The sequence below is a fragment of the Ambystoma mexicanum genome, chromosome 11 (assembly GCF_040938575.1).
Source record: "Ambystoma mexicanum isolate Mex_15411 chromosome 11, UKY_AmexF1_1, whole genome shotgun sequence".
NCBI classification, from domain to species: domain Eukaryota; kingdom Metazoa; phylum Chordata; class Amphibia; order Caudata; family Ambystomatidae; genus Ambystoma; species Ambystoma mexicanum.
In genome coordinates, this window is record NC_090934.1 from 399,061,010 (window position 1) to 399,075,838 (window position 14,829).

Consider the following 14,829-nt stretch of genomic DNA (forward strand, 5'->3'; position numbering starts at 1 on the left):
CCCAAGTTTGGGTATGTGTACACACATCCTGTCTCGTGTGACATGGCAGCACTGCACCACCTGGGCCTACTCTTCTCCCCCCCACCACCCTCGGCTTGGGGTATGTGGCTTCTTGCCCGGACAATAAGGTGGCTCAGCCCCTCCGGCCTTCCTCGACCTGGCTTGGTGTATGCAGCCTCTCGCCCCATCATCGGTCTCTCACCCTGTCTTGGGGTCTTCTCTGACCCAGACACCCTCTTTGCCATGTGTACTGTGTACCTACCTTGCAGTGGGGTGTTCCTCAGCGGAGGCGCTTGCACGGTTCCTGTTTCACTGATTTGTTCTGGGATGTGCTGCTTTGGTACTTTCTTGTGGGTACCAGTCGACCATGCCTCAGGTGGTCATGTCACTCCTCGGTATGGCAGGACCGAGCTTCTCAAGCTCCTGGCCTGACAGTGGGGAGAAATGCTCTGTGGGCTACCTCGCTGTTCAACGCTCTAACCTGTCTGCGTGGACCGTCTCCCTGATTCTGTCTCGAAAGGAGACAGGCCCCCTCTGTGTCTCGGCTCTACAGGATGGTCAACTGCACTCCGGCTTGCTCTATCGTTATTCCTCGTGTCTGTGATAAACTCCTTTTATATCTGTCTCTGAAAGGAGGTGGTTTTGTGAGGATAATGTCAACGGGTCAGAAACCAAGCCAGGTACATGCTCATAGTATTTTGAGCTAATACCCAAAAACCCAATGAAGACATTGGCTTTCTAAGGTAAGGGAGGGTGGTACATATCCCCGCTAGGGGTCGGCTTGTCCTCCAAGGAGGGGGGTCACCTCCAGTGCGATACCGCTTTCCCTGTCCCCTAGGGGGTTTGCAGCTTAGCTGACCTACCTCGCTAGTCCAAAAGCGAGTGGCTCCCCCTTGGGGAGAGGGGCAAAAATCCTGCGTTTCGACACAGAGGGTTCTGAGAGGCCACCCTATTTTACTGAACAGGGAAAAGACACTTGCATCTAGCGAAACTCAATCAAGGTAGAGCAGAAAGGTGAAGGCAAGCGTCCCCAGATAGCACGATCCTCCCCGCAATGAGAGACAATAATGGACTCTCCCAGGATGGGAATAAGGCCAGGACAAAGTGCGGGTGAGCTTAAATGGGAGTTTATCAATCAAAATAGGGCATGCAAAGAACTCTGCAAACTCCGAGAGCGCTCTGTCTGACAATAGCAAAGACAGGCGTATATATTTACAAAAAACGTCATACGAACCTACATGCTATAGGGGGCACAAGTTTGTGGGGATTGGGTGGCGACGACTAGCTATAGGTGCTGCTGCGATGTGGTTTGCCGCGGCTGGAGGACGTCACTGGTTACCCTCGTGGGTTGGGCTGGGCCTGGCAGGTCAGCTGGGCTCATCCGGGCGGTGTTGTTGTCCCAACCGTGATCAGTGTCAGAGATGAATGTCTTGCCTGACTTTCTGCCCTAGGGCCACGCGCACCGCAGTCATTCAACATTGCAATATTATCTTCCCTGGTAAATCTTCCAATAGGTTATTCTACAGGTTAATGCAACACAGGAGGAATGCACCTGGAGTGGGGTCTGTTGGCGATTCGTCAATACATGGTTACCACCATCCTGTTGACCGGGAATCAGAGGTCGTGGGGTTGGGTCTCGGGGCATGGGACAGGCGGTCTATGTTATCATGTCTTGTTAGAAGTCATTATGGATGTGCTCTTGTGATGTTGCCATAATATTGGGTGTCCTAATTTTACAGGGGCCATTAACCTAGGGTGGGCCAGCGGGTCGTGGAGTCTAAGAAAGGGCACCTTTGGATCTGTGTTTTAAGGCAGGGGTTTACTGTTGGGTTGTAAATAATTCAGGTGGCAGGCTGTGGCCTTGGGTGCTGCGGGGGAATGCGAATGCTTGAAGCGGCTCCAGCCGAATTGGGGAAAGTGGAGCAGTGCGGCACAGGCCTCCGCTCTTTTGTCTGGTAGGCTTCAATGGGAGGGAGGGGGAATGGCCTTGCATGTGCTCACAAAGGTATCTTCCTCGTGTGTTGCAGACTTTAGGAGGAAGAGACATAAACATTCATATAATGTACAATACTCATTGAGTCTTTCCAAAGCTCACGTTTTTAACATTGCTAGTGCCATCCATATGGCCAATTTGAGCACATTACTTGTACACTACGTTTTTAGCAACTACAACATTTTGTTATATGCTTATACATACACGGTAAGTGAGGTAGTAGTAAGGTTGGTGGAGCATGCAGGAACAACCCGCCACTGAGACTGGCGGCAGTGGCACATAGTGGGCTCGGACACACATATGGTGCATTTTCGTGCACCCCTTACATGAGCCCTCAGTATGGTTGCATTTTGTCTTCCTTTGCACTCTAGCAGCATTAGTTCAGTTTTGGCGCGGGACTGTGGGGTGCAGTCTTCTCGATAACACTCATAACATGAAAAACCACCGGGACGCTTTTACCATTTGCGCATAGCTACAGGGATGTGGGTGCTTCATCCCTAATGTCATATGAGCACCCATCCTGCCATTTTCATATATTTTACAGGTTTTTAGTCAGTGAGATTGTGGAGAGAACGCTTTCATCACAGGTGGTTTGCTCATTAGTATTTGGGGATTTTGTTTTTGTCAGGGGACCATTGTACAGTTCTTTTCCACCCAGGCCCTGCTGGCCGGGTCATGCTGGAAACAGCGATACACTGCGGAAGGTGAAATGTTACAGTGTTGGTATCTAACACTAGCTCATGTTCGTCTGCTCGTGGGAACGGGCGCTTAGCGGATCTGCCAGGGAGCTGTGGCCACAGGGATAAGTGATACTCTCCACGGGTGCGGCAGTGTGCAGGGCTCAAGCCATTTTTAATATACAAAATGGTTTCCAGGGCCTAGCTAATATTGAACAGGTTTGGTCAATGTCTTCAGCCAGTGCCCCACCCACCACCTGGGCCGTGGTGGCAGGAAGGACACCCGGTGAGCCATGAACCTCAACGGGGGAGAAGAGGCATGGGAGGGGGTTCTCCTGGGCCAGCCCTCCCATACAAAGGCATTGGCTTCAGAGGATATGGCAGGCTGGACATAACACAGAGCACTCAAGTAAATCAAATGAGCTAGTAAACAAATACACTATTAGGTCTGGACATACTCTAAGCAATGAAAGTCCCAGCTAGGTAGTACTACTAATCAACACTATGTACATATATAAATTCACTGTTGGAGATCTCACGATGGATCACCTGCTTTACTTTTAAGACGTTTGAAGTGATTCAAATATGAAACCTGGAAAACTATATATAGCAAGTGAAAAATTGTTATGTAATGCAAAGCAATTGAAATTCAAGGAGAAGCAATGGAAACAGCACTGGGCCTACCAATGAGCCTGTCGATAGGTAATATTAGGTATGAATTGGGTTTAAGGTCTTTGGAAGCTCAGGTAGGTCAGAAATTAATATCACTGTTCCAACGGATAAGTACAGTACAGGATGACTCTCTATATCTCTATATGGAGATGAAAAGAAAAAAAAATCGAAAATTCTTTCGAACTTAAGCCTTCAGGTGGAAAAACATTTACTTGCTGCTGATATAGAGGGAAAAACTCTACTGGAGAATCCTGTGAAAGTGAAAAGGAGATGGGATGAAATGGACTGGATCTGAACAATAGAAGGCGTTTGTTCGGGGTCCAATCCCAATCCCCTGCAGGTAGTTGACAGGAAACTAGGTTTTCTGAGTAAATATCTAATAAAGTTTCCTGATTGGAGAATCAGAAATAAATTCCTAAGAGTCAGGCTGAATGTTAGTCACACAGGCGAAGTACTGGCGAAGAGATGGTTAGGGGAAACTGCCAGAAAACTATGTCAGATTTGTAAAAATCCAGAAACTCGGTCTATTAAACATCTTTTAATGAGCTGTGAAGGCACAAGGAATGCCAGACTGCTTTTATTTAGCAAATGTGTATCTGAAACAACTCATTACATGTAAGAATCATTTTGGGAAAGACTGATTAATGGTTACTCGCAGCGTATGACAATAGCTGTGATCCAAATGTTAGAAAAAAGTGAGATTGTGTTGTAACTGATTGCACATTTTTTTTTTTTCAATAGAGGGTCTCTCTATAAGGGGAAGAGGAAATAATTATGACAACCAAAGGCTTTGGATTAGGTATTAAATGTTAATAGGAAGATCGGTTTGGTAGTGCAAGGAAATGCTCCAGGGAAAGGACTGATGAAATGTGACATATCTGCCATATAGGTTTTAAACATTTTTTGATTAGGTTTTGATTTAATGAACTGTTCTTTTTCTTTCTTTGTTTTTTCTCTTTTTGACTTATTTTTGACATGTTATGGTAATATATGGAAATGTTGATTGTATGGTTGTAAAAGGTTAAGTTAATCAAATACAACAATTAAAAAAAAAAAAGTTTTACCCTGCCTTATAAAATAAGACCTGTAACACTTAAACAATCATTGGCTGCTATGCTAAGTGATAAGTAGGCCTAGTTTTCTTAAAAGCCCCAATTAGCTGAGAGTTAGAAGTATGCAAAGTGAAGAAACATGTACAAGAAAAGCCAACAGGTGAGTAAATTGTTCCAGAAGTAAAGGCAAGTTCTAAAGATTCTTTCCCAATCACGCAACTCTAGAGGATGCCCAGCGAAGAATCATTGGCCAGGCAAGGGAGAGGATAGGTTTTATTTATTTTTTAAAAACTTTTTTTATTGGATTTTGTAACATAAACTTACAGCATGGTAACCGGTACCCAAAATGACAACTTTGTACCTCTCCGCAGTTTCATGTCACTTTTTATTAACCATATACCCCCCTAACTTCCCCCTCCCTCTGGCCTACGGTCTAAGTGTCCATATTTGTTTTGTTCCCCTTACAGCTCATGGTCCTCAGGTGCTGCTTCTGTCGTTACTATTGTGGCCACCAATTGTCTCCAGGCTGCATGTGCGACAGCCTCTTCCTCCCCGACCCCTCCCACTGCCTCCTGCCACACTTCCGTTTCCACCACCACCCACCTCTGCAGGTCTTGCCACCATATATCTGCCGAAGGTCTTATGCGCGCCTACCAATTCATCGCTATTCTGCGTTTGGCCAATTTATACGCCAGGTCTTTAAGTTGCTTACATGTTTGACTATGCATAGCCTCAAAAATACCCCCCAGAAGACCTCCCCAGGGGTTCTCTACGTCTACATTGATTTCCCATCTTGCCATGTGTTGGGCCACCTCCCTCCAAAACCTCTTAATTTCAGGGCAAGCCCAGAATGTGTGTGTCATACCTGCATTCACCTCCCCACATTTCAGGCAAGTCTGTGTGCCTGCTTGGTGGAATTTGGCCACCCTGTGGGGTGTCATGTATGCCCTGTGAGTTATGTACAGCTGGATTTGTTGAAATCTGGCATTCTTTGACACCTTTTTGTGGTATCCTTGCACCCTTATCCACATCCCATCCTCCATTTGTGTCTCAACCTCCTCCTCCCAGTCTGTTCTTGTTTGAGTGATCTTTCCTATTTTGAACATCAAGAGCTCATAAACACGGCTTACTTTGTGCCCCCTCTCCGACACATCATAAAAAGTTTCTATGACTGCCTCTTCTTGCAGGGTTAGCTCTGCGTCAGGCTACATTCGCTTAATGTTCTGTATTATCCTAGAGTATACAATATGCTGGCCCTTGTGTAGTCCCGCTGCCTCCACCAGCCCTACAAACTCCTTAGGCTGGCCCTCTATCCACACGTCTCCAACTGACGCTATGCCTACAGGTTCACATTTCCCCCTGATGTTCTTCCGCGTTTGATCATCTGTCCCTTGTAGCGCCACTAGCTGTATTTGTGGGGACCATTGGGTCGGGTTATTCATTAAATGGCAGGCTCTGTGCCAGATCCTCCCTCCCAGACTCAACAGGATCCTATCTCCCCCTTAACTTGCTTCCGCAACCATATCCTCTTGTTTATGAAGTACGGGGCCCGCACCTCCCTTAGTAATTTAAATTCCGATGTTTGTATACCAGAGATCCACCTGGTTACAAATTGCAGCTGACTGGCTAGATAATACACTTCAAAATTTGGTAGTCTGATGCCTCCTTGTTCATATGCATTTTGCAGTTTTCACAACGCTACCCTGTTCCTAGTATTGTGCCAGATGAATCCCCTGCATATGCTGTATAGTTTAATAAAAGAATCGCCTAGGTATTTCGTACAGGACATTTGTGAACCCATGCCGTAGCCTTGGTAATGCCACCATTTTTAACAGAGCCACCCTCCCCATCATGGATAACGGTAGTTTGGCCCAAAATGTCATGCTCCTCTCTATGTTGGACACTGTCCTAACCGTGTTCTGTTTATGTTACTCCTCTACCTTATGGTACACCTCTTGCCAAGATATCGGAAAGGCTCTGTCTCCCACCCTATTAATAGTATCGGCAGTTCCTACGTCGGTATCCCTACATATCTCCCTAGGGGGAATATACTTGACTTGTGCGGATTTATTGTTATGCCCGATAGGATCGAATATCATGCCATCACCTCTAGAATATATTGCACGTTTTCTTCAGGATATTTCAGATATAGCAGCATGTCATCCTCATACAGTGATATCAAGTGCTGCACCCCTGTGACTGCAAGCCCCACTTCTCCATATTGTTGCTGTAAATATGCTGCTAGGGGTTCTAACACCAGGATGAACAGCATCAGTGACCATGTCTGGTGCCCCTGCTTAGCTGCAATCTTTCTGAGATGTTCACGCCCATTTTGACTCGCGCCATCGGCTCACTGTACAGCAGACGGACCCACCTCAAATATGTGGGTCCTTAACCGCACTCCCTCAGAACTGCCACTTGACCGAATCAAATGTCTTGACCACGTCTAACAAGACTATTGCTACCTCCTGTGTGCTCGCTCGGGTGTGGTCTATTACATGGTGAAGCCTCCTCAAATTTTCAGTTATGTTCCTGTGCGGTACACACCCAGACGGGTCCGGCGAGGTTATGTTAAGAACTTTTTGCCCATTCAACTCTAAGGGGTTGGGGATGCAGGGGGGTGGGGTGTTAAAACAGGTGTGCAAGCACACTCCCTTACTCTAATTTTACAAGAAACCACCCCTACTGTTCATAGATTCGCTGAGTCAACTTACTTTTATCATTGGTTTCATTGCAGGAGGTTAGAGTTGCTGTGGGCGTTTTTGGATTCGGGTCCGGCTAGGTGCAGTTCCGAACTGCGACAAGATGGTCCCTGGTCTTTTGCAGGTGAATGATACAGGCACCCAGAGATGCAGACCACCACAGTTCCCATGAAAACTGGAGTCCCCCAGGACACGAAGGAAGCGGGCAACGATTAACCCCATGCTCAGGAGGCGACAGGCAACTCACATAGTGAAGACAAAGAAACTGCTCTAAAAAGGCCCCTGTTCAAGATGGAGAGCAGCAGCTGCAGAGGACTGTTCTTAGGCCACAAGCTGGTGACCTGTGAAGCTTCAAACCATAATTCAGAATGGGGATAGGCGCACAGATAGCATCCTTGCCCAAGCTGGTCAGTTCACAGGATAGTTCTGGGGCACTTCCGAAACCTGGAAGGGGCAGGATATTCTTGCATGGGTCCATACTGGTTGGTCCCACCGGCTCTGCAATGGTTGAAGCACAGAAAGGTTTCTTGAGGAGATCGATCCAGAGAGATGAGGCGTCACTAGGACTTGGCTAGTGGCTATTCTGGATGTCTTCAAAGGTTGTCCTCCTGTCTTCAGTGGGCTGCAATTGTTTGCAGGGGTCTTCGCTCCAAACGACGATCTGAAGAGTGGCTCCAGGACTCTCTTTATTCAAAATCCGAGCCAGGGTCACTCCAGCCCACCAATGGTAAGATCTGCACCATTCAAACTGGCAAGGGCTGTCCAATCACGGACAGCCCACCAACAAACATACTGCTGCTCTGAGTATCTAGCCAGATGCATACACTGCCGCTTTGCATGGGAAACTCAAGGTTTGGCCAGGGCTTACTTTACATTGCATTTCCTGAACCAAGAGTGCAAGAAGGCGGCCAAAAGACAAGCTGGCCAATGGACAGAGTGAAAAATGTGTGGCACTGCCATGTTTAGTATATGACTTGTTGCAGTAAAAGGGACAAGGGAAAAACAGGTCAGAAAATTATGCTGGCAACATGCCCGATTTGTACACATCGTAAAAGAAACGAAAATGTTACTAAATGAAAAAGGAAAAAGGATACAAAGTACTACTGCCACACTTAGGAGATGTGTGCCGCTTATAAAGTGTGCAGTTTATAAATGACAAAGAATCTCTACATCTGGCTGCACTTAGGGAGTGACCAGTAACCTCAAAACAGATGACTTAAGCAAGGTAAGTAAAGTAAAAAGACGTTTTCCAAAAGTCAGCAATGAAGAATTAGCAAAATGTTGGGGGAGGGGAGGTCCATTAATAAAAATGGAGGAAAAGCGGCAAAAAGAAAATCTTTCCGAAGAGGGTCTATCCCTCATGAGGAACTTGAAACTCGGATACCCGACAGCAGAGTTTACCATTCTCTTTTCATCTATTTTTGGACAGCACAGACTACTTCCTGTGGCTACCAGTGCAAGTTTCAAGGCTAAGCTTTCCAGTGGGTGACTGTAAGCCTGAGTCAATCAAAACTACCTCTTTCCGAAGTTGTTTCACACATGAAGTAATTGTGGGGACTGTGAGAAATGGGTGCGGGTGGGGTAGTGGTAGAAATTCCATGTATAATTTTTTTTATCCCCTCTATATAATGGAACTAGCTGTGGTACCCGGTGTTGCCAGTGTCCTGATCGAGTGGTGTCTCATGTGCCCTGGAGGATGTTACTCTTGTCCTCTTGTTGGCAAGCCTTGCTTCAGTTTGCTCTGGCATCTAATTTACCCTGGAGAAGTTTGCTCTTGTCCTCTAGTTGGCAAGCCATGCTGCTGTTTGTTGTTGTGTTTAAGATGCTCTTGATATTGATTTTAGCTTTGCATCAGATGGAGCTTTTCCAAGTGATGTTCGTTTTTTGTCCGCCATGTTTCAGTCACTCAATGGCTTCAGCACATTTGAGAAAGTGTCCAAGAAAAATTGATTGATTGTGCTCTTTTCTTGTGAATGAACTTAAGTAAACTGTAACCTTGCCAGTTCCCATACTTGGAGTGTCATGATAAAAACAAATGTAACATTTTTTTTCTCTTTAATTCCCTTTAAAAATGCTTTAATAAACACTTTCTAACTGTATACATTAGTAATAAATTCCAAAGGAATACTCAACACATCGAACATTTTGCTTCTACACGTTTCCAAATTTTGCCTCCTTCTAGTACCTACTGTAGTGAATCGGGGTGAGCATCAGTAAATTAGGGTGTCTACGGAATTTGTCATGGGGCATGATGGGCATGTTTATCTAAAAGCTGTTAAGGCCATCACTCCATTAATGAAACCCACTTCTGCCATGAAGGAACTGAATTATCAAGCATAAAAGGGCAACATCCAAAATACTACTAGAAAGTAAGATGTATTTGTCAGACCACTGCAAGCTAAGTGATGTGTTATGTACCTTCCTGTCAGTTCAAGACATAAGGTTTAAACATTGCATTTTGCAAGTTCTAAACTACTAATCATATCCTCATAGGAAATGAAATACTGTATATTAAATAACTTTGTGTTTGTTTAACAATTGTAAATAACTATGTAAAATGTAATTGCTGTGCTCGTTTTATGGGTATCCACTCAAAATAAAATTGTATAAACAGATTTTAGTATTTTGTTTTGCTGTGGAAATAATGCCCTGTTTATTTATTTATTGGACATTTGTATGGCACCTATACACAGGTGTTTCCAAGTGCCACAAGACAAGACTATGTGAGGGAATATGGGAAATCATAAGAATACAACAACAAAGAAACTGTTAGATTGGCCTTGTGACAATCCTACCGTGCAAGTGCATGACAATGTGATAAGTCCAAGAGGGTGAGGATAGAGGGAGAAGTGCAGAGTAGGGTACCCACACGGGTGGGGACAGGTGCTGGTCAGGCCAAGGCAGCAAGTGCCAGAGGAAAGAGGGGAGAGGGGAGGAAAAGTGCAGTCGACAGGGCAGCCTGAGTTGGGATAGTCCAGGAAAGGGAGCCCCAGGGCAAGTGCTGGCAAATGATGCTGGGAGGGACTGGTGTGGGGGGTGGTTCTGCTCCCTGTATGACTCTGAAAGGACCAAGCCCCAGTCGCAGTGGCAGGTGGAGAGTTTAGCAAGGGAGGGGGAGAGGGAAGGAATAGGGGAAAAGGACAGTCTTGAGAAGTTTCCGGAACTTAAGAAGATCCGGCTCAAGTCTATGGGGGGAGGGAGGCTGTCGCAGAGGGAGGCGCCAATGGAGGAAAGGGATCTACATCCCACTCTCTGCTTGGAGAAACGTCGGACCTGCAGAGAGTTGGAGTCAGAAGACCGAAAGATTCTGGCTGGGAGGTATTTCGGGAGAGAGCGCTCGATGTAGAGAAACCTTGTGATTGGTGTAAAGTGTTTTGAATTTGAGCCAGTGGAGAGATTTGAGACTGGAGTGTACGGTCCCTGGGCTTTAAGAGAAGGATAAATCTTGCAGTGCTATTCTGGATTAGGTGGAAGGGGCAAAGGGAGGGAAGAGGCTGTTGCAGTAGTCAAGCCTAAAGAGAACCAGTGCTCTGGAGCCATTGAGCTTCTGGGGGAAGGTGAGGAAATCTAGAATGCCCCATAGAAGACAGAGCTGAAAAATGAACTTCTTGGCAAGGTCCGTTATGTGAAGAGAAAAAGAGAGAGAGAGAGGAGTCTAAAATGATCACAAGATTTTTCGCCTCACAAGTGGGTGACGGGACCTAAGGAGTCTGGCCAGAGAATGAGGGGGGGGGACTAGGAGCAGGCGTCGCAATGAGAAGGATCACTGTCTTGCTGGCGTTGAGGCAGAGATCATTTGCAGAGCAGCATGCCTGAATAGCAGTCTGTTATAAGGGGGAGGGAAGAAGGGGGAGTTAGGGGAAGGCAGCTGGAAAGAGAGCTGTTCTGCATCTCGGCTATCAACGATTCTGGTGGAAGAAGGGGCTGGACGCACCATTTAAGGACAAAAGTGCAGCACACTACGGAATTGACTGAAGGTGGGATCGACGGGTACATTCTATGGTTGGGTCTCGGTGTCAGAATGAAGTTCAATCCCTTGGGCCTTTCCTAGTGCTGTAATTGTGGGGATTTGCTGGAACTGAATCCCCATTATTGGCCCCTTGCAGTGCTGTTTATTCTCCATCACATAATTAAATGCTTACCTTGCTACCCTCTGTGCTGAGCAGTACAACATTCCCCACGTTATCACCTGTGACCACAGTCTGGCGGCTCGCTGATACATCAACACTGCAGTACCAAAAGCTGGAAAGATAATGGGAAAGGCAATCAGAGAGGTCAGTAGAAAGACGCTTTGACCAGTAAAAGAAAGGCCATCATAAATATCAAAGAACGAGGGTCAATAGACTTTGCATCCCAACTTGTCAGCCTACATGAGGGTTTGGTATGGGCAGTGAAAGAATGGGAGAATCACCAAGTAGTTGAAAACCAAAGAGCAGTACCGCAAACCAGATGATAGGAACGGCCATGGAGAGATAGCAAGTAAGCAAGAGATCCAGCAAGAGAGTGAAGAAAGAAGTGAAAAAGCAGAGGGTGGCAGAGAGAGTAAGTGGGAGAAGCAGTGAAAGAAAAATAACATGTTAAACGGGCAAACTGGTTAGTGAGAGAGCAGGAGAGGCAATCTGGCATGGATAAATGAATGAGGTGTATGGTGTGCCCTGCAGCCCTTTTCTACCCAATGCAGGAGTCACATTTCTCTCATTCCCTGGGCACTTTGACAGAGGATGGAAATTGGGGCCACCGGTCTCTGACTGGAATGCTTTTTGCTTGCTGATATTTCCCTTTCACAGAACCCCCACAACTCCAGTATTCGCAGCCAACACACCGAAAGCTAAAGGGGCATTACACACACACACACATACACACACAAAAGCACATCCTCACCACACCCTCACCAAACGTTGTGGTGATCATGGCCGCATGCCAGGGTCCGGGACAGGACCTGCTGCTCCGGTTTGCTGTTGAGGTCCTGGAGGCAGAGTGTGCCATCTCCAGAAACAGTGAAAAGTTTTGCCAAGTGCTGTGGGCTGAACTTCATCCCGCCAATGAAATCTCCCGCCCCTTTCTGAAAAACACAGAAAGGGATTATAGGCCAAGCAAGTGAGGCATGTTAGCGCTTCCGTGTGGGAGCCCCTTGACTTGTTAGCCTTGAAAAGAGGTTTAAGGTAAAGACAATTCAGCACAAAGTTGATGGTCAATGATACTGGAACTTGCTGGGTCCACCAATCTATGCTCACCTGAACATAGTGTGGCAGACCGAGAGATGGAAATATAGAGACTTGGATAGCCCAGGAGCTAAATTCCAGTTATCCTCCCTCAATTACGTGTTGACCAATTCTGTTAAGCAAAGAGGCTGCTGTTACTTGCGTCATTCATGCAAACCTTTTCGAATTGTATAGATTAGTCTACGCCTCTACAATATCCGAGTAAATCTTAATTCAAAAATCTATTTTTTTGCAATATTTTTTATTTACATTTATATTAAATGGTAATCTCCACTTTATGAAATTTCATTTGCACAACAAAGCCACCTGGCATACATGACGTACAATGTTACAGGCCGCAACCTTCCTCAAGTGACCTCTGAACATATATAAATACATTGAACAACAGAAAAAAGAATCCAGAGGGATTAATTAGGAAAGTATCAAAAACATTTATTAATACAAAATATTGATTTAATCAAGAATGAATCCAAAACAGATTAAATTAAAACAGGACAATGATGAAAAATCTATCTTACAACCATAATGATAACAATTCAATACAGTCAACCATTCCCATACCGACACCTACCATACACAATCATAACTCTTAAATGTTATGTTCATGTCAAAAATACCATATAATAAAACCATGGCACAAATAACAGATTTTGTGACACATGCAGCCTGAAGTGGAAACAGTAATTTTCATAATCACAGTTCCAGACAGTTTGAAAGGACCGACCAGTTTTCTGTTTTGAAAACTTTATTTTTTATTTTATTTTTAAAACTCATTGACAACACAGTATTTCGTAAAACAATTTCCAACAACAGTATTCCCCCCCGCCCCTCCACCTCCCTCTCCTAGTCAGTGCGTTCATGGAGCAAACGTCAATCAGCATGATCAAATCTCCATATTACATTGAGTAGCCTCGAGTGTGTTAGATTGGCATCCCTCTTTCAAATCATTACAGCACACCTCCTCTGGCCCTTCCCTGTTTCATCGTCAGTCTCCAACACCCTCCAACTTGAACAGCAGCAGCCCCCATTCTTCTCTGAAGGACTCCCTGTAATCATTTACAATGGCTGTCAGTCTCTCCATTTCAATCGTGTTACACAGTTTACCTTCCCATTCCTGTCTTGTGGGCATTCTCCCCGCCTTCCAGTGCTGGGCTACTGCCAATCTCCCGGCCATTAGCATAGCCTCACATACCCTAGTCAGTTGGTACTCCCTATGGTCCTTGGTCGGGATTCCCAGTAGTATATGGAGCGGGTCGAGGGATAGCTGGGTCCCCACAAGATCCTTGATCCAGCTAAGAAGCTCCTGCCAGAAGATGCCAATTCTAGGACATTGCCACCAAATGTGGGCAAGGGACCCCACCCGGCCACAACCTCTGAGCCACGAGGGGATGCGCCCACAAACATTCTTGAGATTTTCAGTGGGTCCCTATGCCACCCGTGCAGTATCTTAAAGTTATGTTCGATGGTGGAAGTGAATAGCTTGCCGTGGAATGTTACCCGAAGGATTCTGGCCCAGTCCTCATCCGTGATTTCACGCCCTGCCAGTTCCACCCAATATCTCTTAAAAGTGTGTCTCCCCACCTCTGTGGTCGAGACCAGCATCTTATATGTGCTAGAGAGAGCACCTTTCCGGGCGGTGGTGTCCAGCCATTTCTCAAACTTGGTTAGATCCCTGCCGAGCCGGGAGCCCCACATCGGGTCAGTAAACATCCCCTTCAACCTTAAGTATTCAGAAATCGAGATCTTATCCCGCCCCAGCCCCTTTTTGATTTCCCCATAGGATCAACCAGTTTTGACGTACAGGAAACAATTTTACCACGTCTCCATCGGGGAAACACAATTAACCTAAAACAAAATACATAAGATTCAATACATCAACTCACCCAATATACATACTGCATATCCACTCAATCAACAGGGACAGAAATTAACAATACACTCAGTGTCCCATGTGCTCAGGAGCAAAAGAAATACATCCAAATGATCTAGAGAAACCAAGTGCCACAAAACCAAGCCGACCCCCAGAGAGAGTAGCCATGTAGCACTAGAGGTGAAGGAAACCACTGAAAAGGAGTGTACAGCACATATCAATGGCCAACATGCATAAGCCACCAAAACAAATTGTTGCAAATGCACACCCGCTGCGAACATAACCTCTTATTATACATGTGGAAATGCTTAATTACCTCACAGTTTCAAAAACCATATTCTTTACTCAGGTATGTAAATGTGGATCATTGGATCAATTACCACCTATGTAACAAATAGAGAACAGTTGACCATGAACTGGAGTATATACATTATTTAATCGAATTATCTAATTCAGTTAGCAATGTCCCGAGTGCACTCACCAGCAATTGACAAGCGTGCATCAAAGGACACGTTTAGCATTGTGTCAAGAGCAAACACGTGCACAAATACAGCAGGGTAGTCCGAATTACCTTTTTACCAAGCCATCACAACTCACAAGTTTCTATGGGGGCAAAGAAAAGTGAAATAAATTGCCGGATT

The 14,829-nt window shown here is 45.6% G+C and overlaps 1 protein-coding gene across 3 annotated transcripts in view; it reads right to left on the reverse strand.

The window, feature by feature from the left end:
- Positions 1–14,829, reverse strand: part of DDB2 (damage specific DNA binding protein 2) — a 620,403-nt gene that overhangs the window by 346,675 nt on the left and 258,899 nt on the right. For 2 of the 3 annotated variants that reach the window (XM_069623161.1, XM_069623160.1), the window contains exons 5-6: positions 11,989–12,158; positions 11,239–11,338 (exon numbers count right to left, since the gene is read on the reverse strand). In XM_069623161.1, the coding sequence (XP_069479262.1) occupies positions 11,239–11,338; positions 11,989–12,158 (270 nt within the window). The remainder of the gene's footprint in view (positions 1–11,238; positions 11,339–11,988; positions 12,159–14,829) is intronic. The other variant, XM_069623162.1, reaches the window with a different exon arrangement.